Genomic DNA, 25,635 nt, shown 5'->3' on the forward strand with positions numbered 1-25,635 from the left:
CTGTTAAGTGTCCAACTTCGGCTCAGGAAATGATCTCATGGTCCATGAGTTGAAGCCCCGCATCAGGCTCTATCCTGACAGCTTAGAGCCTGGAGCCTGCTTCATTCTGTCTTCCTCTTTCTCTCTACCCTTCTCCCACTCACACTCTGTTTCTCAAAAGTGAATACAGGTTAAAAAAATTAAAAAAATATATATATCTTTTAAAATATTTTTACTTTAAATTAAATTTTCTATTTTTTTTTTTTGGTAGTCACATATTCATATACAGTTCTAAGAAACACAGAGAGATGCTATGTACCCAGTTTTCCCAACTAGGAACATCTTACAAAACTACAGTATTGGGAATACAGATTCTTATTGTAGTTTTAATTCCTGCTTGCCTAATCTTCACTTCAGGTATGGCTAATCTTCTGTTACCAAGAACTGAGAGTCCACATTCAGTGGCTTTATCTTTTACAATCTAAAATTTCCACTTGAAAGTTTAACATTTTTCTCATTAATTGTACTTTTATGATGAATGTTAAGAAAATAATTTTAGGATGTGTGCACCCATTTCTGACACAATGTTGATATATTATTCACCTGATTGTATTGTACTACATTATATTTTATAAGACTGATTGATAACAGACTTCGCAGATCTCTTCCTACTTGTTTGATGAAGTAAATGGGCTACATTAGGGAAGCCCACGGAGCAAGAACTGGGTGCAACATGTCAAGACTCCAGGTAATACTCAAGAGCTGAGGAAAATTCTGAAGCTCTGAGGTCTGTAGCTGAAAGTAATTAAATGCTTCCAATAACCAGGTGAGCTTAGAAGCGATCTCAAGCCTCAGGTAAGATCATGGTCCTGATGGATACCTTGATTCCAGTCTTGGGAAAGACCCTGCAAAGATCCAGCTAAGCCATGAACAGACATCTGACCTACAGAAACTCTGAGGTCATAAATAAGAGTTGTTTTAAGATGCTAAGTTTGTGTACTTTTCTATATAACAGAAAACAAAAAAACAAATGTATATCACCTGCCAGACGTCTGCTTACTTTATGTGCCACAGCCACACTGGTCTCCCTTCAGAATCACAGTGCTCCTTTAGCCTGTTGCCATGCTACATCCGGACTCGCCACCCAGGTTCAAGCTCTTCTTAACTTCCCCCACTGTCCGTACTCCCTTCATACATAGGTTCTCTTCATGTGGTTAAAACCTAACATCGTTTGGTATCAATATTACTCAATGGTCACACACATGTCACTCCTGCAGGCCCTCCAAAGTAGACCAACCAGTGCCTTCTCTGTAATCTAGGCTCACAGCATCAATAGGACTGGAAAGTTCACAGTTTCCTCCTAATTTAATACAGGGCTTCACCCAAAGCATCCAATATAATTCTATGATGGATATATGCACGAATGAGTTCATTTTTTGAGTAACATTTGGGATCTGGAGAAAATTCATGTTCAAGGATTCTCAAAAAAAAAATCTATTGGGTACTTAAAATAAAGCTTTATAAAATTATCTCCACTGAGCCCAAAAATAACACTGAGGGATCTTGAGGATTATATATAAAAATAATAGAAAGAGAGCTGCTTGTTTTTCTTCCATCTCAATGATAGGAAGGAAACAATTAACTTACCTGGCCAGGCTTTGAATTTTCACAGACAACAATATCATATTCCCTGGCAAGTTCAGGTGGATTGTCATTGACATCCAGAACTCTAATACCCACTGTCACATGGCTCAGCAAACCAGGATTGTCTGCAAAACACACAGGGATATATTTAGTATTTTTATGCACACTTTGGAGGCTTGGGTTAAAACAAATCTCCCTACTATTGTAGCTTGTCACCATCTCCATATGCTGCAACAGGACTTTTGGCAAAAGACAACTTTATGATGGCACTCTTTGCGAGAACTCATTAACTTACAGAAAAATGAAAAATGAACACCAAGGCATGACATGCATGCTAAAATGATATTTTGCAATATCAAGGAAATTACATGTTATTCAGGAACTGGAGTGGGAGAAAGTTGTCAGAATTCATTGTATGCTGTCAGAGTCTGAGGGATGAACAATTGGTTTCATCATTAATCTAAGAAAAGCATCGCAGTTGGTAAAAAAAAAAATACATAATGTTTAAAAAGTTCAGGGTTTCAAATCTAAATAAACTTGGGGAAAATAAAAAGTACAATTTCTTTACACAAATGATAATTTTCTTCTTTTGTTTAAAGTGTATTTATTTATTTGAATGAGAGAGAGAAAGAGCATGAGCAGGAAAGGGGCGGAGACAGAGAGAGTATCTTAAGCAGGCTCTGCGCTTTGTGCGAAGTCCAACATGGGGCTCAATCTCATGATTCTGAGATCATGAGCCAAAATCAACAGTTGGACACTTAACCAACTGAGCCACCTGGTGCCCCAGGATAATTTTCTTCTTATAGAAAAAATGCATGCAGTGTGTGATATTAAGTCATATTTGGGGAGAAATAAAGAATAATTTAAATCAGAACTTACCATAGAATTAATATATAACTCTGGTAGATATAAAAATATTATAGTTAATACCCTAAAATATGTCTTAAACACATATTTTTAAAAAAATCTTCCCATTTTTCAGTAAGTTTATTAATTCTGAGATGGAAGAAAAAGACAAATTTTTGGTTTTATTTACATGTTAGAGCTATTAAATGCAGGATTAATAATTGGAAAACTAAATATATATATTTTATTGCTGATATTTGTCATTACCTTTAAAAACTCCAAAATTAAAAAAAAATAGACTAATACATGTAAAAAAGGACTACTGAAAAAGACAAAGTCTAGACCTATTTATAAATTATCAAAGCAGAACATGAGAAGGCAGACACTAACTATATTGGAAAAAAGGGGATATGGATATACATATACAGAGAGAGAAGATACTGAAAATAGTAAGAACATGCATGGAATAAAAAGTGCCAGAAGTAGCTTTAAAAGGAATAGAAAATTTGAGGAGGAGCACAATAACTAAATAAAATCAAATTTCATTTAAAAATAATTTTTCAGGGTACCTGTGTGGCTCAGTCAGTTAAGTATCCAACTCTTGATTTTGGCCCAGGTCATGACCTCATGGTTCCTGAGTTCAGGCCCCATGTCAGGCTCTGTGCTGACAGCAGAAAGCCTGCTTGGGATTCTCTCTCTTTCCCTTTCTCTATGCCCTTCCCCTGCCTGTGCTCGCTCTCTCTCTCTCTCTCTCTCTCTCAAAATGAATAAATAACCTTTAATATAATAATAATAATATTATTACATTATTAACATTAACATTATTAACATAACAATAATTAATATTACTATATAATAATAATAATAATAATTATTATTATTATTATTATTATTATTATTATTTCTGGGGATCTGAGTGGCTAAGCCTATTAAGCGTCCAACTCTTGATTTTGGCTCAAGTCATGATCTCATGGTCTTGAGATCAAGTACTCTGTCAGGCTCCACACTAGGCATGGAGCCTCCTGAAGATTCTTTCTCTCCTTCTCCCTCTGCCCCTCCCTCTGCTCCTCTCCCTCTGCCTTCTCTCCCTCTCTCTCTCTCTCTCAAAATAAAAATAAATATTTTTCTAGGGGTGCCTGGGTGGTTCAGTCCATTAAAAATCTGGCTCTTGATTTCGGCTCAGGTGATGATCTCAAGATATATGAGTTGACACACGGCACTGACAGCACAGAGCCTCTCCTTCTCTCAGGAGAGATTCAGATTCTCTCTCCTTCTCTCTCTGATCCTTCCCCCTCTCAAAAATAAACAAGTGTTAAAAAATAATACTTTTTCTAAAGAGAAAAACATCATCTAGATTATTTTACCTAAAATTAAAGAAACAGGCAATTGCAGTCTTACACATCTCTTTCCAGGAAAACAGTGGAAGAAGGAAATACCCTAAAGCTTGTTTTCCATGGCTTGTGAAATGTTGGTATCAATCCCAGACACTCTCACTGATAAGAGATTTTAGGTGTAAACAGCCTAAACAAGACACTGGTATGTAAAAATAATATATATACATATATACGTATATATGTATACACACACACACACACATATATATATATATATATATATATATATATATATATATATATATATCTGGCAATTTAGTTCCACGCTTGCTTAGTTTAGCATTAAAGGAAAGAAGAAAAAAAGGAAGGAAGGAAGGAAGGAAGGAAGGAAGGAAGGAAGGAAGGAAGGAAGGAAGGAAAGGAAGGAAGGAAGGAAAATTCAGAGGAAGAAATGAGGAAGGACGTTTTAAAAAGCACAAAAATTACTCAAAAAGTTAATGCATTAAAAGAGGAACAAAAAAACCCATAATCTCCTCATCACATATGGAAAAACCAAGATTTAGAACGCAATATCCATGTATTATAAACACAATGAAACAAAGCAAAACAAACAAATCACAACAAAAACAAAAAACAAAAACTCTCAGTGAACTAGAAACAGAAATGTGCCCTCTCCAACTGACTAAGGGTACATTAAACAAATAACAACAACAAAACAACAGCACACATTATTCTTAATGGTGAAAAACTAACTAGAATTAATTAGCAAAGCTATAAGGAAACTAGAAATAAATCTAACAAAGTAAATGAAAGACCTATATGCAAACACTTTATTGAAGTGTTTTATTTAACTTATTTAGACTTCATTAAAGAAGATCTAAAGAAATGAAGAGCTCTACCATGTGTGTGGTTAGGAAGACAAAAATAACACAGATAAAACCAACCTTTCCAAGTTGATGTGCGTATTGGCGTGCCTGGGTGGCTCAGTTGGTTAAGTGTGGACTTTTGGTTTTAGCTCAGGTCATGATCTCAAGGTTCGTGGGATCAAGCCCCATGTCAGGCTCTGTGCTGATGGCATGGAGCCTGCTTGGGATCCTCTCTCCCTCTCTCTTGGCCCCTCCCCTGGTCTCTCTCTCAAAAGAGTATAAACTTTAACAAAAAGCAAATTGATGTGTATATTCAATGTAACCTATTGAAAATCCCAATGTTCATAGAATTAAAAGCTGATCCTAAAATTTATAATTACTAAGATTATTCAGACTTATATGGAGGAGAACAGTAAAGAATCCTTGCTCTACAATTTACGAGGCTTATTATATGATACCAGTGGCTACACTATTGTCACTATGTAAATCTCTCTCTTACTTTCTAGATGTCATATCTGATTTTTCCCTTGTATTCTTTTATTTCCCAACTAGGTACTTGTTCACCTTTTAAGAGCAGACCAAAGCAATCTGTTTTAGAAATCTGAGGCAAGAATAATTTTATTGGCTCTAGTCATTAGTATCAGCAGCCTTAATTATCCCTGCATAAATAGTTCTCTGCTCATTTTCCAAGAAGGCAGAATTAGAAGCAAGCTTAGTATAGTTAGGGATAAAAACAACTGTTTTGTAGGAGAGGATTCTGGAAAGACTACATCTTGAGAAAAGCCTACAACAAAAGAGTTAGGTGTCTGATTGTTTTCAGCCTTTGCTTTCTCACTGTCCCCACTCTGTCTTGCTCACGACGTCCTCTGGACTGGAATGGCCTTGCACTCATTCCATACCAGAGTCCAGGAAACTCCACTCTTCTAGATGGAAATGGACTCTATGTTTACCAAATATTGCTTTATTAATTCAATGCATAATTACTATTCCTTTCCTTAATGGCAAAAAACATAGTGTTCAGCAGCAGACAAATGACAGATTGTGTTCTGTGGGGAAGCTGAATGGATTCTAAGCTTAGTGTGGTTGGGACTAATGACCTGTGTGCCCTGCCCTGACACGGCAACCACAGGAGATACTGATGAAGAGATACGAGAAACAGAACGTTGGAGTAAGCTTACTGTCATTACCGATGCAAATCGAATAACTGCTGTCTATTTACTAAATGTCGGATGATTTGTAAAAACTGTGCCTTTAATTCCATATAATTAGAGGCTGGAAACACACGATGGTTTTGTAGCCACTTGTAGCCTACCTGCGTACATTCTGGTATTTTCTGCTCAATAATAAAATTAGCTAATTCTAAATTAGCAAACTGGCAGGTGCCTTTGGGTTCCTCTTTCTTATTTCCCATGGCCCTTGAGTTAGTATGTTATCCTTCAAACGACAATAACTGTACCTATAAAATGTGTACATGTTCAAGTGTGTTAGACGCATTTTTCTCTGGCAAAAATTAGATAATGTTCCTGAAGTTCTTAATGCAACGTCTCTGTTATTGCTATTATTACTTTTGTCTTCATGCTTTATTTCTAGAAATTGATGTTTTTAATTGATGTATAATTGACATAGAATATTACATGAGTTTCAGGCGTACATCAAAGTGATTTGGCAATTATATATATTACAAATTGCTTACCAGGATAATTGTAGTTACCATCTGTCATCATACAAAGTTATGATAATATTAGTGGTTACATTCCTCAGGCTTGAATTTTCACTCCTGCGACTTATTTTATAATTGGAAGTTTGTACTTTTTAATCCATTTCACCTATATCGCCTACCCACCCCACCCCGTACACCTTCTTCCTCTTTGGCAACCACCAGCCCTTTCTCTGTATTTAGGAGTCTGTGTCTGTTTTTTCTTGTTTCTTCAGTTTTAAGTCTTGTGATGGCAGAGTAAATATACTGGAATCAGACGAATTTAAGTATGAATCCCCTTTTCCAGCACTCTCTAGGAAAGTGAAATTTGTAAAGGTATTTATTATTTCTATACCTTGATTACTTAACCTGGTATCCATTATTTGACTTCCCAAATTGTGTTTCTGAGAAACAATTAACAAAATCATGTAAATTTTAGAACACTGATCCTGAGAGAGCAGACCCCACATCTGAATCCTTTCTGAAGATCACAAACAAAACAGAAACAAAACTTACAGCGTGCTGGCGATCCTATACATTTCCATTCCAGCAGAAACTGCACTATAAAAAATCACCCATGCTTCATGTAATGCCAATATAAATGCAACTCCATGAGCAGAATGCCCTCCATGAAGATAGGGATTCAGTGAAAGTATTGGCGTAGGATATTTCAATGCAATTGCAAGCTTGATACTATGATTTTTAGAGAATTTTCCATGACTTGAGGAACAATCCATTCTATCCAGGGAGTTTATTTGAAAAGTCTGATACGTGCATGCCACTCTGATTAGTTCACTAATAGAATGGACCGTCCTTTTGCATTTTTAAGGGGGTGAGCAATGAAAGGATAATAAATTTTTCCTCATCAGATACAATCAGAATATGAAAGTGGTTCATAATTACAGCAAATCCGTTAACATACGACAACATTAATGAAAATCATATGTATATATTTCAAATATTTGTATTAAAATATCTGAATATCTTATCATTCACCGATATCTAAACTGTGAGGTACAGATAAGGTCTTATTTCTGAGCATAGATCTGCTGCTTGGGGTTCAACTTCACCATTCTTGAAAGAAATCCCACTCACTGCAGCATTTATGGGCTCCGAATTTATGCCAAGTGAAGGAAGCACATGAAAATATGTTCAAAGAAGTTTTAAGCACAGCAGCATTATAATGAAACTCCCTGAAATTTTATAATAGTCTTATTCTTCTCCAAAATGACAACTCTTTGTTGTTGTTGCTGTTGTTAGTTAAAATCACTTTTATCAAGTCTTAGGAAAACTTAAGCTTGAATTACACAAATCCTGATTCCATTATGCACATATCTGACATCACTTGGTATAATAATTTAAATAAATGAAATAATTACAAAGACAAGTTTATCAGGATTTGAAATAGAAATTCAGGAAGTAAACTTTGGATTTTGGCCAGGATATAGCAAATGATACCAGACTAACCTGCTTATTTAGAGGCTATAGAACTGAAAATATAAAACTGAAAATAGACAGTGAAGAACTATGCTTCCTGAGAGAAGAGAGAAGCCTAAGCTCCCAAGATCTCCTCCAGCTTTGATATTACATTCATTATAACCACATGGGATATAGTCCAGGGAGGAAAGGCTAGTTGTTTAACATTCAAAAATCAATGAATATCATTCACCACACACATAATTATTTCAATAGATGCAGAAAAGAGATAACAAAACATAACGCCTGTATTTGATTTCAAGAAGGAAAAAAAAAAACAGTAGATTAAGAAGAGAAGAGGTTTCCTCAACCTGAATAATTGTATAACAAAACCTACAATTGTCGTACTTATAAGGGAAAGATTGAATCTTTTTTAATGTTTTATTTATTTTTAAGACAGAGACAGCATGGGTGGGGAAGGGGCAGAGAGAGGGAGACACAGAATCCGAAACAGGCTCCAGGCTCTGAGCTGTCAGCACAGAGCCCCACGTGGAGCTTGAACTCACGAGCTGTGAGATCATGACCTAAGCCAAAGTCGGACGCTCAACCTACTGAGCTACCGGGACTCCCTGAAAGATGAATGTTTTAACTTAAGGATCAGAGAAAACGAAAAAAGGCAGGGATACATTCTGTAGCAATTCTCCTGAGAATCATGTGAAAGCAATTAGACAGAAAAAGAAATAAATGTTATGTCAATTGCAAAGTGAGAAACAAATCTATATTTCACAGATGAACATCTGTGTAGAAAAGACCAACTAATCTACAAAAAGCTACTGCCACTAGCTTATATTTATTTCTATAACAATTAAAATAAACAATTAAACAGATACCAAATTTATATAATGTGAAAAAATATAACCACATAAAATATGCTCTATATCTGCGTGCTAAAACCTATAAATATTGGTCACATAAATTTAAAATACGTACAGGTGCCCGAGTGGCTCAGTCAGTTAAGCGTCTGACTCTGGCTCAGGTAATGATCTCACCGTCCGTGAGGTCAAGCCCCACATTGGGCTCTGTGCTGACAGCTCGGAGCCTGGAGGCTGCTTCAGATTCTGTGTCTCCCTCTCTCTCTGCCCCTCCCCTGCTCATGCTCATGCTCTGTCTCTCTCTCTCTCTCTCTCTCAAGAAATAAACATTAACAATTTTTCTTTTAAATACAAAAAAAATAAAATACTTAGATAACTAGAAACATACATTATGTTCATAGATAAAAGGCTCAATAATTTTGAGATACCCATTCTCCTAAACTTGAACTACAGATTCAATGCAATATGAATAAAAATTCTAGCTTATATTGTTGAAGAATTGATAAGCTGATTCTAAAACGTACCTGAAAAAGAAAATGTCCTAAGTTAGCCCAAACAATTTTGAAAAAAGAAGAAAGATGCTGAACGTACTTTCTGATTTCAAGTGTTGCTAAACAGCCACAATAATCAAGACCATGGTATTAGCATAAGACTATATATGTGTGTGTGTGTTTTATATTACATTATATATCATATCATATTATTATCTGCTGATATGATTAATGGTACATACAAAAGAGAGTCCAGAAATTAATCAAAACATTAATGGTCAACTATTAGTGGACAAAATTAACAGATTATTTATTTTATTATTTTTTAATGTTTACTTTTGAGAGAAAGAGAGACTAAGCATGAGCAGGGGAGGAGCAGAGAGAGAGGGAGACACAGAATCTGAAGCCAGCTCCAGGCTCTGATCTGTCAGCACAGAACTCAATGTGAGGCTCGAACCCATAAACCATAAGATCATGACCTGAGCTGAAGTCAGACGCTTAACTGACTGAACCACACAGGCACCCTGACACAATTATTAAATAGAGAAATAAGAGCATTTATAACAAATCGTCGATCAAGTGGAAATTCATATTTGAAGTAAATTAAACTTGACCCTTACATCTTAGGCTTTTTGTTGTTGTTGTTGTTGTTTTTATGTTTATTTTTGAGAGACAGAGAGGGTGTGCGTGAGCAGGGGAGAGGCAGAGAGAGAGGGGGGAGAGAGAAAGAATCCCAAGCAGTCTCTGTGCTGCCAGTGCAGAACCCAACAGTGCAGAGTTCCAGGGGCTGGAACTCACTCACAAACTGTGAAATCATGACCTGAGCCGAAAACAAGAGTCAGAGATTTAACCAACTAAGCCACTCAGGCGCCCCAACACTTACATCTTATCATGTATATAAAATACTACTCAAAGTAAACCACCGAACAAAATATAAAACCTTAAATTTAAATATATAAGAATAGATAGGTTAATATTTTGTTACCTTGTGTTTACTAAAGAATTCCCTAAAGTATGTTCAGATTCATAGAAAGATATTAAAACATCTTTTATTAAATGTTTACAATTTCAAGTAACACACAAGCTGAGACTTTAGGACAGTTAATATAATTTTGGAACTGAATGCAAACATATTTTAGGGTGGAATTTTTCTGCATTAAACAAAATATTAAGTAAGAACTTTACCTCATATATTAAAGAAGCATAATAAATTCTGGGTCAATCATATGTATTTATTATAAACATGTTAAACATTCTCTCTTTGAAAAACATTTGAGAATACTTCGAAGAATATATTATATGCTCCTGGTATGTGCACCAATTACATATATTGAGAACATTTATATTTACAATAGGAAACATGTATAGGATATGTTATATCAGCAGTATCAATAATACATGAAGCTATAAAAACTGAAAACAATCAAAATGCATTGGACTTTTTAAGCCCAGATTAAAAAAGATTGATTTTTTTCATCATAGTAAAGATAGAAAAACAAAAACAAACAAACAAACAAAAAACTTCGGCTATATTTCTTTACCTGGATGGATCTCATAATAGCACTGATTACAAAAAAAAAAAAGTTAATATAATATTAACCCATTTATAATATATAATATCCATGTACCAAAGATGTAGTTATATACATAAATATGGAAATATAAATGTCCAAAACATATTTGGTAAAACGATAAAGAAAAGAAAGGGACAAAATAATCCAAAATTCAATATTGATGAGCTCTGGTTGGAATAAAGAAGGATGTAATAGTGTATTTCAAGCTTATTGCTTTGAGGTAAGGGCTCTTAAATTGGTGTTCAATTTATTATTTAAACGGATTACATACTTGATATATCAATATATTTGATATATATTGTAATTCTAATTGGAAAACATTTGGTACAATTACTTAAATTTATTCAAATATTAACAGAGATAGATGTGTGTATACATAATGTACACATGCCCCACATATGTATACACATTTTCATTCATTATATCAAGTTATGTTTTAATTTCTAACTAAGGACAATTTTCATAGTTTAGTTATCAATGTCTTCCTTATGAGTTGTGAAATTTGTGCTTTTATAAAACTTTCTCTAATTCCAAAGTCTTAGTGTGTTAACCAACTTTTCAAGTTTCATTTTTGTCTTCTACATACTAGAATTACTTATTTTGATTCGTTGTGATGTAGATAAATTTACTTTCATTTCGCGAGCCAGATTCATAATTGTGTCTTCATCCGTTTGTTCAAGTGTCCATCCATTCTCCCTACTGGCTGGCACGCAACCCAGCCTTGTAGCACCTGACTGTGTGGTTCTTAGAAAATACAGCTTGTGTCAACACGGGTTTTAAGTTGCTCTGTGGTTTAGTATGTCATTAATTGTTACTATATTTTGCTCTGTGTGCTTGAAAATTATATTTGTTCTTTAAATTTACTCATTGGCAGATAATCAAATATCAAGTGCTTTTATTTTGTTCCATGAAACACTTTTGTAATTACTGCCTTTTTTGGTCTACTTCATAAAACATGTCTGAGAGAGGTCTATTAACTGTTTCCTGTAAGATTATGTTTTATTTACTTTAAAGATAGTTTATTAGGCTCATAGAAGTTTCAAATTATTATATCACTCTGATGACATATACTATATGTCAGTATGGCAAGACCTTCTCATCATCATGATAGCTTTTTGTTTTAAAGTATATTTTGTTTAACACTAACAGTTCTAATACTAACAGTTTTGCCAGATTTCTTTTGCTTAGAATTATCTTTTTATTACTGCATTCTTTTATTTTAAAACTATCCACACCTTTATATTTCATATGAGCCTATTATAAGTACCATAAAGATGATTTTCTTACTTTGCTTCAGTATGTTTTGCTTTTTTTTTTAAACAGGAGAGTTTATTATAATTATACCACTTTGGTTACTAATATATATTTTTACCACTTTATTGTATGCTTCAAACTTGTCCTAATATTTTGTCTTTATCCCTTCTAATATTATCTTCCAGGATATTGTTTAAGGTTTTATCCTTGTTATGTCCTCTCTGTAATTTTAAATATGTATACTAAATTTCTTTTCTTTTTTTAACTCAGAAATATTCACATGCTTGGGTATCTCGGGAAAATATAAGAACAGTCAACATCTTTACTCTTTTTCTAAATACTGTAATAACTTTTTTTTAAAAAAAAATTTAAATGTTTATTTTTGAGACAGAGACAGAGCATGAATGGGGGAGGGGCAGAGAGCCAGAATCCAAAGGAGGCTCCAGGCTCTGAGCTGTCAGCACAGAGCCCGATGTGGGGCTCGAACCCATGGACTGTGAGATCAAGACCTGAGCTGAAGTCGGACACTCAACTGACTGAGCCACTCAGGCATCCCCGTAATAACTTTTTTTAATGTTTGTTTATTTTGAGAGAGAGAGAGAGAGAGAGAGAGTGCACTTGTGTGGGGGTGGGGTCGAGAGAGAGGAGAGAGACAGAACCCCAAGCAGGCTCCACACTGACTGTGGAGCCCAACACGGGGCTCGATATCATCATCTGAGATCATGAGGTCATGACCTGAGCCAAAATAAAGAGTTGGACACTTAACCAACTGAGCCATCCAGGGAACCCCACCATTGTAATAACTTTTAAATGTTTCAGTTTGGATCAAGTTTCTCACAAGTTTATACCTGTAAGTAATAATGATAATATTGAGAAGATGATGATGATACTTATGGGTTTGTTAATCTATCAAATTTGACGTTTTGTTATTACAAAGAAAGGTGTCCTCATGTGTACCATTTCCTTTGTCATCATTCCTTATTGAATCTTAAACCGTCCTTTGGAGATAATTTTATTTCTTTTTAATAAATTCTTTAATAGCAGTGTAAACTTTCTCACGTTGGTTGTTTGAAATTTTTTCTGTATTACGCATTTTCCGTTTCTATTGTCACAGAGTTATTGAGGCCAAGGTGATCTAAAATGATTTGTAAGAAGTATCATAAGGGCGCCTGGGTGGCGCAGTCGGTTAAGCGTCCGACTTCAGCCAGGTCACGATCTCGCGGTCCGTGAGTTCGAGCCCCGCGTCAGGCTCTGGGCCGATGGCTCGGAGCCTGGAGCCTGTTTCCGATTCTGTGTCTCCCTCTCTCTCTGACCCTCCCCCGTTCATGCTCTGTCTCTCTCTGTCCCAAAAATAAATAAAAAAAAAACGTTGAAAAAAAAAATTAAAAAAAAAAAAAAAAAAAAAAAAGAAGTATCATATACTCAATTTTCTAATGGGTAGAACTTTCATATTTTCATCCCTCTGACCCAGAACTAAAGTGAAAACTGAAGATACACATTACCTCTATCCTGTAGTTGGCAGGGCATGTGTGTGTGTGTGTGTGTGTGTGTGTGTGTGTGTATCTATTTTGGGTCACTCATTATGAGTGCCATGTTTTGGAACCTTACTTTATTTGGGAATATTTATCTTCCTTACAAGAGAGCTATGGTATTATTTATTTAAAAGGGATATTCAAGTAGCTCTCTAGATAATAGATTAAAAGAGGCTAGGGTTAAGTGCAAAATACCATTCAGGAAGCTATTGGAGTATTCCAGCTGAGGGCTGATGCTTATTTGGGCAGGGATGGGAAAGAGCAAAATGTGATGAAGCGGTTGACTTATGCATACTTTTTAAAGTATAGCTGATGGAAGTTTCTGGTGAGTTGGATGTATAGAATGAGAGAAAAAGAGGAGTCAAATATGACACTGAGTGATTTCCATAAGCAATCTGGACTATAGCCATCACTATTGTGATAGTTAATTCCCTGGAGGAGTGGATTTAGGGAGAAATTGGATTTTGAGCAAAATATTTACTTGGAGCATTCTGAGTTTGAGATCTCCTAGAGGAGTTATTAAGCATCTAATATGGATTTCAAGGGAAAAGTGGATGTGTATTTCCATTTGAGAGTCATCTACATGTAGGTGTTATGCAAATCCACTAGACTGAATGATATTACACGGGCAATAACTCCAGGTAAATCCAAAGTTTGAAAATCAGAATGCCCCACCATTCAATGAATGGAGAGATGAGGAGGAACTATGAAGCACACTGAGATAGAAGAACGAGCAAAGGAAGAAAAGCATCTGGAGAATGCTGAGTCCATAAGCCTGTGTCTTGAAACAGTCTGTGTCTTGAAACAGTTGTCAGTTGTACCAAATGTTGCCGCTTTGCTGAACAAATGGAGGAGAGAATTATACTTTATAGTTTGGAATATGGAGGACAGGTATCATTTTGGTGAAGTCATAGAGGCAAGTCTTTGTAGAGTGGATTTGAAAGAGCCTGGGAACAGAGAATTCGGGGTGTGAATATAGGCAACCCTTTCAAGGAGTTTATCAGGAAAGGGAACACTAAAGTTGTATCTGGAGAGAAACACTAGATCGAGGTAGGTTTTCAGTTTTTGTTTAAGTTTTATTTTCAGATAGAATATAAAGCCTATTTTTGAGGACAGAGGAATTATGTATCAGACAGGAGCAAATGAAGATGTGGGGAGGAAATAAATGACAGTGCATAGACTGAGGGTGAACAAGAAAGGTCAGGATTTCAGGCATACATGGAGGGGTGGTCATAAGCCTGGAATGGAGTGTTCACTCCCAGTAACCTGAAGGGAGATAGATTTAAGGAAACTAAGGACCACATTATTAGTTAGGTTGGTAGACATCATGGCAGGACGCTGTGGAAACCCTTTCTTGATTGTTATTATTGAATAAGAATTAGAGAAGCAAGATTATCTGAGGTACACAAGGAACCTGGTAAAAGTTTTGAAATTTGAGGAGCAAGGAGAACTACAAAATAAATATCTAGCACTGCTGTACAGAATTGTTTCAGTGATCCAAGTTCCTTTGGAATGAAGAAATTTGTTCTAATGCTTCTAGAATTTGATACTGATATCGGGATAGTGCAATGTCTAAGAATTCAAATGTACCAACGTTTGAATAGATGCAAGATGTAAGAATAGAATAGAATATATATCATAATTTCCTCACCAAAATTCTCCCCATGGGTAGAACTCAAGAGGTTTCAATGGAATTGCCTACAAGTAAAGATCAAAAATGGGCCTGGAAGGTCCTGAGCTAATGTGAATAACCCCACACATTTTGCCATAGTTCATCTCCTTATGGGCACATATTATGTATTAAATACAATTTTTTTCGAAAAAAGTCAATGGTGATTAATTGAAACCTAATTGGAACAATATTTTTAATGGACATCTGAAGGGATAATTTATCTCACTCTGGATGTGAATGAGGATGAGTGCAACCCAATTTAAGGTAGCATTCATCCTGTGACCGTATTGAAAGTTAGCATAGTACTTGGTGCTTGTTACTATAAATTGACAGCTCTAAAGCAAAACATGAAATAAAAAGGATGCAGAAAAGGGAAAAATATATCACAGAGAAATAAAGACAAGGACCTGATCAACATAACTCTGAAGCCTAATTTACCTGTGAAGTTTAAGGTATGTGGGCCGATACATTTCTTTTAAATCTTGGAACAAATTGAATTAATTTTACATATTTTGTAGTTCTCTGTTCCATGGCAACAGGTAACTAATACGCAGACATATACATGCAAAAACATATATTTCATGGAAGTATTTTATTGTATTACTTTTGATCATTAGTGAAAGAAAACCAATTTGTTTGGTGTTCTTCCTTTTATGTGCTAAGGAAAAAGTGTCAAATAAGATCCTTTTGTGTGTTAGGTGAAATTACTAATACGAACACACTTGTGAAAGGCGAATTTCATATATCAAGATAAGCACACTGACAATAGCAAAATAATATGTAGAACCTCGAGAGACTTTAACCACCCACTCTTCAGTAATGGAATTTTGTATTGCTTCATGTTGCTGCTAACAAAATTTTATTTCAGATTAAAAAGCAACAAGGATGAATTAATAAAATCTAAATTTAACTCCCATCACCCAAAGTTACAATTGGATTAAATTTGAAATTTGTAGATCCTAATCTTTGAATATGCTTGCACAAAAATTGAAAAAAAAAAAAAACTAAAAAGATTGAATAAATACAGTAAAACGTTGGACTGTGAGTTACTTGTTCTGTGAGTATTCTGCAAGATGAGTAAACATTTCTAGTAAATTTTAACTTGATAAATGAGCAATATCTTGCAATATGAGTAGTACACGATGCTGAATATCACATGATCACAACTGAGCCAATGGTTCTTCTCTCTCTCTCTCTCTCTCTCTCTCTCCCTCCCTCCCTCCCTGCAGGATTGTGGGTGATTGTCTCCCATGTTCAGATGCTTGTTCTCAAGCTGCAGTGTTTGACACAAATCAGTGACTTTTCAGAATGCTGGAAGGAGCCCACAACTGGCACTAGTATAGTTTTTGTCACTTCAAAGCATCTATGGACAGTCCTTTGCTTTTCCATCCAAGAGTAAGCTGAGGAATGCTTTGCTTCTTGCTAGGACAGGCTGCCTGCAGATATAGACTCTTTCTTCTGCTGCCTTATTGCCATTTACATTAAATACAGTATATGACAAGAAAGAGTTTATTAATAAAGTCAATATCCATGTGAGCATATACAATGGCCTCCATGAAGAAAAAGATTCCAGTGAGTAAACAGACAGCAGTGATTCCATTAGTAATCATGAAAGTCGTCCTACACAATAACCCTCTTCTCTTGTCTCACATCAGCCACGAAGGTTTTCTTTTTTTAAAAAAAAAAATTTTTTTTAACGTTTATTTATTTTTGAGACAGAGAGAGACAGAGCATGAACAGGTGAGGAGCAGAGAGAGAGGGAAACACAGAATCTGAAACAGGCTCCAGGCTCCGAGCTGTCAGCACAGAGCCCGACGCGGGGCCCGAACTCACGGACCGTGAGATCATGACCTGAGCTGAAGTCGGCCGCTTAACCGACTGAGCCACCCAGGCGCCCCATGCCACGAAGGTTTTCAAAGGTAAGTGCAGGTTAATTTACTTATTTCTCTTTATATTTTGTATTTTCTTTTTTAAAATTTGTTTTAATGTTTATTTATTTTTGAGACAGAGACAGAGTGTGAGCAGGAGAGGGACAGAGAAAGAGGGCGACACAGAATCCAAAGCAGGCTCCAGGCTCTGAGCTGTCAGCACAGAGCCCAATGTGGGGCTGAAACTCACAGACTGCTAGATCATGACCTGAGGGGAAGAGGGATGCTTAACCAATTGAGACACCCAGGCATCCCTATAGTTTCTATTTTCTTTATTATTTTGTATTATATTAGAGTATTATGATCATGTTTATATGAGTATTTTTGGGTTGTGGAATGAATCATCTGAGTTTCCCTTATTTTTTATGGGGAATTGGCTTTGATATACAAGTGCTTTGGATTACAAGCATGTTTCTGGAACAAATTATGCTCGTAAACCAAGGCCTTACTGTAAACAGCATGTAAACTTTGGTTTCTGGACTGTTATGAACATAATTTGTTTAGAGAAATCAAACAGCTGAGGTGAATACTGTAACAATGCACAAAACAAACAACGTTATTGTTTTAACTTGTGAACTCTGGTAAGAGCGGAACCTTTTGGACTCATCAGAAGTATATATTACAGTAGCACATCCCTGGATTTTGCCAACAGCTATCAGCAAGGAATGAACAATAGGGGGTCCCATTTTGGTGTATTGATCAGGTGAAATAAACTCTCATATTCAGGGCACAGAATAAGGACAAATAGGATATTTAAGGCAAAATGGGAAATATATATAGTTTAGTTACCACAATGAAGTATTTGGCAATTAAAGTAGATCCAGAAATGAAGGACAAACAATATTCACGTATTTAAAACAGCTTGATGTGTCAGGAAATATTCTTAATATTTGTGAATGCTATGATAAACAAAGATAAACTAGACCTGATTCCTAGATTTGAGATGTTCACAATCTAGTAGAGGTGAAAAGTATTACAATAAAATATGATAAATGTTATACTTAAATCCAATAAGTGATAAGTGCTCTATGAAGGCAGGCACCAAGTGAGAGCATAGGAGGAACTGTAAAATCTGCCTGAGAAGTTGAGCAAAGTTTCACAGATGCTGTGACATATGAACTAGTTCTTAAAAGTAAATAGATGTTTGTAAAGCAGAACAAAAGGGGAAGAAGGCATTGGCAGAGGAACGGATTATAAAATTATTGAAAGAACATGAGGATCTGTGATTAAAAGTGCCATAGACAATTTTTCTGAGAATGAAGCTGAGAACAGACAGGGCTGAGTTTTATAAAGAAAAGCCACACGTTCTATGCTGCGTTAGTTTCTTAGGCACGCAGGGCATGTGTGTGTACTGATGTCTTTGGGATTAGTCCTAAATGGAGCTATGACATAAGTTAAATTGTGATTGGAAGGAAGCAATGTTTCTTAAAATCAATTTACATTAGAATTGCATAAGTCATAAGGGCACCTGGGGGGCTCAGTCAGCGGGGGTTGAGCGTCTCCTCTTTATTTCAGCTCATGTCATGATCCCAGGGCCCTGGGACCGAGCCCAAGGTGAGCATGGAACCTACTTAAGATTTTCTCTCTCTCTCCCTGTGCCTCTCCCCAGTGCTCCCTCTCTCTCTTTTTAAAATAAACTTTGGGGCGCCTGGGTGGCGCAGTCGGTTAAGCGTCCGACTTCAGCCAGGTCACGATCTCGCGGTCCGTGAGTTCGAGCCCCGCGTCGGGCTCTGGGCTGATGGCTCGGAGCCTGGAGCCTGTTTCCGATTCTGTGTCTCCCTCTCTCTCTGCCCCTCCCCCGTTCATGCTCTGTCTCTCTCTGTCCCAAAAATTAAAAAAAAAAAAAAAAAAAAAAAAAACGTTGAAAAAAAAAAATAAAAAAAAAATAAAATAAACTTAAAAAAAAAAAAAAAAAAAAAGAATCCCATAAACCAGTGGTTCTATAACAAGCATGGGTGAAAACTACCTAGGGAGCCTGATAAAACCCTAGATACTGGACTACGTAAGTCTCTAATTCATGGTGTGCCCAGATAATTGGTCAGACAGTATTCTGTTTGTTTCTATGAGGGTGATTTTAAATTAACATGGAAATTGGTAGACTTAAGTAAAGCTGATTGTTCTTCATAATGTGAGTCAGCCAGGCCTTATCCAATCAGTTAAAGACCTTCAAAGAAGGAAAGGCTGACCCTCCCTTGAATAAGAGAAAATTCTCTTGCCTGATTGCCTTTAAACTGAGATAAAGACTATTCCTGGTTTTGGCTTTTAGACTTGACCTGGGACATTGGCTCTGAAGATTTTGGATTTCCCAGCCTCCATGACTGCCAATTCCTTATAATAAATCTCCTTATTGGTTCTGAATCCTTCTGGTCTTGAATCCTACTGGTTGTGTTCCTCTATAGAACCCTGACTGATACAGGTACAGCTGGACACAGAATGCAGGCTAACCTTTACTCATCCTTCATCTCAAAACTGAATCCATGCATTTTCCTTCTCTATGAAACCTTTGCTAATTCCCCGAGAGAGCTTAAGCTACCATGACTTTATGTTTCCTAACCCCTAAAAACCTTATGGCCACAGTGATTATCCATAATGCAATTACATATTTATCTTGTCTTCTGCATGAGATTCTTGAATTCCTCAAAAGTGAAGTAGGGTCCTCAATGTCTTTAGTGCCTAACATATGACAAGCTTAGCAAGTATCATTTATTAATACATCTGGAATGAGTTAATTAATACGTATTTTAGGATAGAAATGATAAATTATACCATACCAAAGTACTAGAGTTCTTGCGAAGAAAGGAGAAAATTCAAGTGAAAATATGACCAAGAAAGCAGGGAGAGATCAGAAATGAACAGTATTAGCTGGATTTTGCTATTAGTAAGTTAAGACCATAATACCAGGTTCTGAAGAGTAGTGGGGACAAAAATATGCATTATCTTGAGTTTAGGCATAAACAAGGAAATGTAGGAAAACAGTAGCTATTTAGTGGAGAAAGATATATTAAGAATGATTTATTGGGGCGCCTGGATGGCTCAGTCGGTTAAGCGTCCGACTTCAGCTCAGGTCACGATCTCGCAGTCCAGGAGTTTGAGCCCCGCGTCGGGCTCTGTGCTGACTGCTCAGAGCCTGGAGCCTATTTCAGATTCTGTGTCTCCCTCTCTCTGCCCCTCCCCTACTCATGCTCTGTCTCTCTCTGTTTCAAAAATAAATAAACGTTAACAAAAAATTAAAAAAAAAAAAAAAAAAAAAAAAGAATGATTTATTGAGGGCCCACTACTGCCACTATTCTAACAGGGCGTCACATAAGGGGAAGAGAAGGCCATGGCATGCAAGTTTGAAACAATATTTACTCTTTAGTAGAAGGAACAAGCTTTCATCTTTTTTCAGGTATTTTAGGGTCTTCATAGGCAGAATTCTAAAGATGGCAGCATGAGATTCCTGTTTCTTGGTTATTCAACCAAACATGAGTCTAGGTACAGCTGTGTAAGGGTTTTGTTGATGTTGTTCAAGTCCCAATTCAGTTAACTTTAGAATAAAGGGATTATCTGGGTGGGCCTGACCCAATCAGGTGAACTCCTTTGCAAACAGAGTCTTTCTCCAGCTGGTAGCAGAAGAGAAAGTCAAAGAGATTCAAAGCATTAAAAGGACTCAATACACTGCTGCTCCTTTGAAGAAGGTAAGGACCAGATGAGAAAGAATGCAGGCAGTCTCGAGAAGAAAGCTGCCCTTGCTGAGGACGGGAAGAAAATGGAAACCTCATAACTACATCCTAAGCAAGTAGACTCTGGCAACAAGAAGAATGAGATTAAAGCAGATTCTTCCCCAGCCTCCAGATAAGAACCCATCCCAGCTGACACCTGACTTCAGTCTTACTGGACCCTATACAAGGAATCTAGTGGAACCCTCCTGGACTTCTCACCTATGGAAATTATGTGATTATTTGCTACCCAAAAATAGAAATGTAATGGAAATGACTAAATAGCTATATTATGGATCATATGAATGGAAGGCATTGTTACTTGTACAGAAATATTCCACGTATTTAGTGAGAAAGTACTCTTCTCCAAGAACTGTGATATGTGATGAGAATACAACTCTTTCTATTTCTCTAATCAAAGACAGCTTACTGCATTTATCTAATTCTTAGTGTCTTCTTTAAAATCATGGAGATAATCAGGGTGCCTGGGTGGCTCAGTTGGTTGAGTGTCCAACTTCGGCTCGGGTCATGATCCTGCAGTTTGTGAGTTCGAGCCCTGAGTCGGGCTCTGTGCCTGGAGCCTGCTCCAGATTCTGTGTCCCCCTCTCTCTCTGCCCCTCCCCCGCTCTTGTTCTGTTTCTCTCTCTCTAAAATCATGGAGACAGTCTTATGTCACAGAATGCATTTTTAAAATAAATAATAAAATAAACCTCAATCAGTGAAAATATCTGTCCAAAACTTGATGCAATGAACATCAGCTTCCCTAAAGGGCCATGTTAGAAAGAGCACAGCTCTCAGAACCAAACTATCTGGATTCATATTTTGTATGAGTCTCGATTTCCTTATCTATAAAGTGAAAATAATGCCTGTCCTCTCTATTTCAGAGATTTTTGTTAGGATGATGTGTCTGTGGAAGTTGACCATACAAAAGCGAGATATCTTTTAGCTATATTTAGCAGCAGTGGGGAAGGCTTTCATGGACCGACTCATGCTTTCTGCCTTTACCATGTGACTGGGCAGCTGAGTTGACCTAGAACCAAAGAAGAAAAGAGAGCAGAATCGAACACCATGTAAATAAGAGCTGCATGTCATTTGGACCCTACTTACATGTTCAGAGACCCACATGCATTTTTATGCCACCCTATACTCTCACCCTGATCCCTTAACAAGTGGCCCGTTCAGCTGAAGAAAGGGATTCTTTTTAGTTTTTTATGTTTTTCTGTGCACAGACGTGGTTTGCTCTCATATACTCTTAAATCCTAAATCCTGGTGCACTGCTTCATCTGCCCAGAAGGGGCATCTTTCTCTTACTTGCACAACACTTAAGGTAGGCTAAACAAAAAACAAAAAACAAAACACACACACACACATATATATATATATATATATATATATATATATATATATATATATACACACACACACATATAGTACTTTAAACTATAAGCTTCTAGGGGCAGCTCGGTGTCTCAGTCGCTTAAGCCTCTGAATTGATTTTGGCTCAAGTCATGATCTCAAGGTCATGAGATTGAGCCTCACGTTGGCTCTGTGCTGAGCCTGGGGCCTGCCTGATAGTCTCTCTCTCTTTCTCTCTCTCTCTTTCTCTCCCTCTCTCCCTCTGCTCTTCCTCCCACTCACACAACTCTCTCTCTCTCTAAAATTTAAAACAAAACAAAACTTCTAAATGTCATTCCATAGAGCACCAAGCTCTTCCAAAACTTATATTAAAAAGATGTTTAGAAACCTGATTTCATTTCTGCAAAAGACAACGTCAAACAAATGAGTAAACAACAGACCACCTGGGAGAAAATATTTGTAAAATGCACATCTGATGAAGATCCCTTAAAGTTTACTCATAAGAAAACAAAACCTGATTAAAAAATGGGCCAAGGACCTTAACAGACCCCTCATCAAAGAAGACACACAGAGGGCAAATGAATGTATGAAAAGATGTTCCATATATTTGTCATCAGAGAAATATAAATTAAAGCAACAATGAGATACCACTACGTACCTGACAAAAACTGGCCCAAATCCAGAAACACTGACAACAGCAAATGCTGATGACGATGTAGACCAACAGCAACTCTCATTCATTGTTGGTGGGGATGCAAAATGGCACAGCCACTTTGGAAAATAGTTTTTCAGTTTCTTACAAACCACATACACCCTTACCATATGATCCAGTAAATTCACTCCTTGGTAACTACCCAAAGAAATGGAAAACTTTTATCCATACAAAAACCTACAAATAAGTGTTTATACTGTAGTGGCTTTGTTCACGATTGCAAAAACTTGGAAACAACCAAGGTGTCCTTCAGTACCTGAATTGATACACAAACTGTGGTACATCCAGACAATGGGATGCTATTATTACAAAGAAATGAGCTATCAAGCCATGAAAAGACATGGCAGATCCTTAAGTGTGCCTATATTACTGAGGGAAAAAGCCAATCTGAAAAGGCAACTTACTGTATGATTCAAACTCTATGACATTCCAGAAAAGGAAAAACTAAGGAGCCAATAAAAAGATCAGTGGTCACCAAAATCAGAGTAAGTAGAGACAGATAAGCAGTATACATGGGGTTTTAGAGCAGTGACAATACCACGTATGATACTATAATAATGAATACGCGCCATCATACCTTTGTCTAAACCCAGGGAACACCAAGAACGAAACACGTTAAACTATAGACTTTGCGTGATTATGACGTGTCAATGTAGGTTCATCAGTTGTGACAAATGTATCACACTGGCGGAGGATGCTGATGATGAAGGATGTCATACATGTGTAGATGTGGGGTCTATTTGGGAAATCTCTGTCCCTACCTCTCAATGTTGCTGTGGATCTACAACTGCTCTACCAAAAAATCAAGCCTTAAAAAAATCCAGTTTATAAAAAGCATCGAGTACATTTCCGAAACAGAATATATTAGTAAATACTTTGGTAATGTGGCTGAATTTAAGGTTACTGTTTACAAACAACCGTAAATGGAAGGGCCCCCAGTGATATTTAATAAGGCACCTATGACGAGCAACCGGTGCATGAATGTGCACTTCCTGAAACAGTCTCCAATATGGGTATGAAGTCCTCACTATTTCTCACTCCTTCTACATACCCATTTATAATTAGGATTACATTATGTTTAGTAATGCTTATCGAGGTGCCCCTAAGGCTTTGAGCCTTCTAAAACTATCTATAAAATGCAGGATAATACAATCTATTATACTGCTTTACTTTGTAGATAGGTATTAACCGATTTCCCATATGAAGTACTAACAAATAGCAAAAAAAAAAAAAAAAAAAAAAGAAAAGAAAAAAGCACTTATTAAATATATATTTAAGATGTTACTTAAGTAAAAATGGACATTTCTTTTGGTAATGATTGCAAATAATATAATTTTCATGGTATACATATACTCATGCACATTCATAAATTAGTTAGTTTCTACTTGATACAAATATTATTTGGACTGAGGTGAGATTTAGAAACTAAAGTATGGTTTCTGATTGAAATAATTCTGGAGTAAAACTGGAAGTTATTTTAAAGTAAGTTTCCTGTTTTTTTTTTTCTTTTCTGAAAAATATCATTTTCTCCAGGGATTCTTTCCCTCCATCTTCTCTACACAGAACCTGTTCCCAAAAACCACACAATCTTTTCTGAGTCTTTTCAATGTCTTCATCACTTCTTGGATATATTAATCCATTAATTCCTTTATTTTTGCAACTGATATTGAATGAGCCCTTATCACTTGACAGTCATTTATTTGTCATTAGGTGACAAAGAACATGTAATTCCAGTCCTAGTCTGGTTATTTTGAAAATGAAAATTAACCAGAATGATCATAAATGAACCCACTCATGTATTCTTTATAACACTCATTTAAAAGTAATTAGTGAATGCTTATTTTCAAAGAGAGTATTATGCTGGAGAAAATTCTCTAAATGGGAGCCACTTGAGCTAATTTTGCAGATGTAAAAACATAAAAATTCAGGCAGAATATAAAAAGCTGGGGTAGTCTAATTATTGATTGGTAACGGGGGACATTATAAAAGTGCATAAACCATAAGGAGCTATCACCCCACACCCACTAGAATGATTATAATCAAAAGATACATAACAATAAATATGGGTAATAATATAGAGAAATTGGACCCTCCTAGTGCTTTTGGGAATGTAAAATGTAGCTGCTTTAGAAAACAGGCTGGCAGTCCATCAAATAATTAAATACAGAGTTTCCATATGACTGAGCTATCTCACTTCCGGGTATATACCCCAAAGAAATAAAAATGTGTCTACAAAAAACTTTCATATGAATGTTTACAGGGGCGTCTTTGATGTTAGGCAGCCGTGCAACCCGCAGAACAAGCCTCATGACTAGGAGGCCAACCAAATACTCTGACTCAGGGATGGGGAAGGAGTGTCCTGTGATGTCAATCTTCCACCAGTACACTAGGATTAAAGTAAAAAAAAAAAAAAAAAAAAAGGTATGAGATTTATTCACCACATCTGACAACGAGTAACTGCCTCTAATACGTTCTATACGCTCTGCTAGATGCTGGCACCACAAATAGAAATGGTGAGAGCCCTGCACCCGAGAAAAATCTCGGTAGAAATCGTCATGTACAAGTGACATCTTTTTTAGGACACATAAAGTAGCTTACCATTTTCTGAAGCAGCAACGGTGATGTTGTACCACGGGGTTTCTTCTCTATCAAGAACCTTTGTGGTTCTGATGGTTCCAGAATTGGCATCGATGTTGAAAACTCTGTCATCTTCGCCACTGTGGTCAATGAAGTATCTAGGGAAGGAAAGAGATAATCCTTCCTTT

The 25,635-nt window shown here is 36.5% G+C and overlaps 1 protein-coding gene across 7 annotated transcripts in view; it reads right to left on the reverse strand.

Moving 5' to 3' along the window:
- CDH18 (cadherin 18) overlaps positions 1-25,635 on the reverse strand; it is a 1,008,661-nt gene that overhangs the window by 37,047 nt on the left and 945,979 nt on the right. For all 7 annotated transcript variants that reach the window (XR_009257849.1, XM_058716179.1, XM_058716186.1 and 4 more), the window contains 2 exons: positions 25,469-25,605; positions 1,627-1,748 (listed from right to left, as the gene is read on the reverse strand). Coding sequence is in view for 6 of the 7 variants with exons in the window: in XM_058716179.1 (XP_058572162.1) it covers positions 1,627-1,748; positions 25,469-25,605 (259 nt within the window). In the remaining variant the exon portion in view is untranslated. The remainder of the gene's footprint in view (positions 1-1,626; positions 1,749-25,468; positions 25,606-25,635) is intronic.

The sequence above is a fragment of the Neofelis nebulosa genome, chromosome 1, assembly GCF_028018385.1.
Source record: "Neofelis nebulosa isolate mNeoNeb1 chromosome 1, mNeoNeb1.pri, whole genome shotgun sequence".
Lineage (NCBI taxonomy): Eukaryota > Metazoa > Chordata > Mammalia > Carnivora > Felidae > Neofelis > Neofelis nebulosa.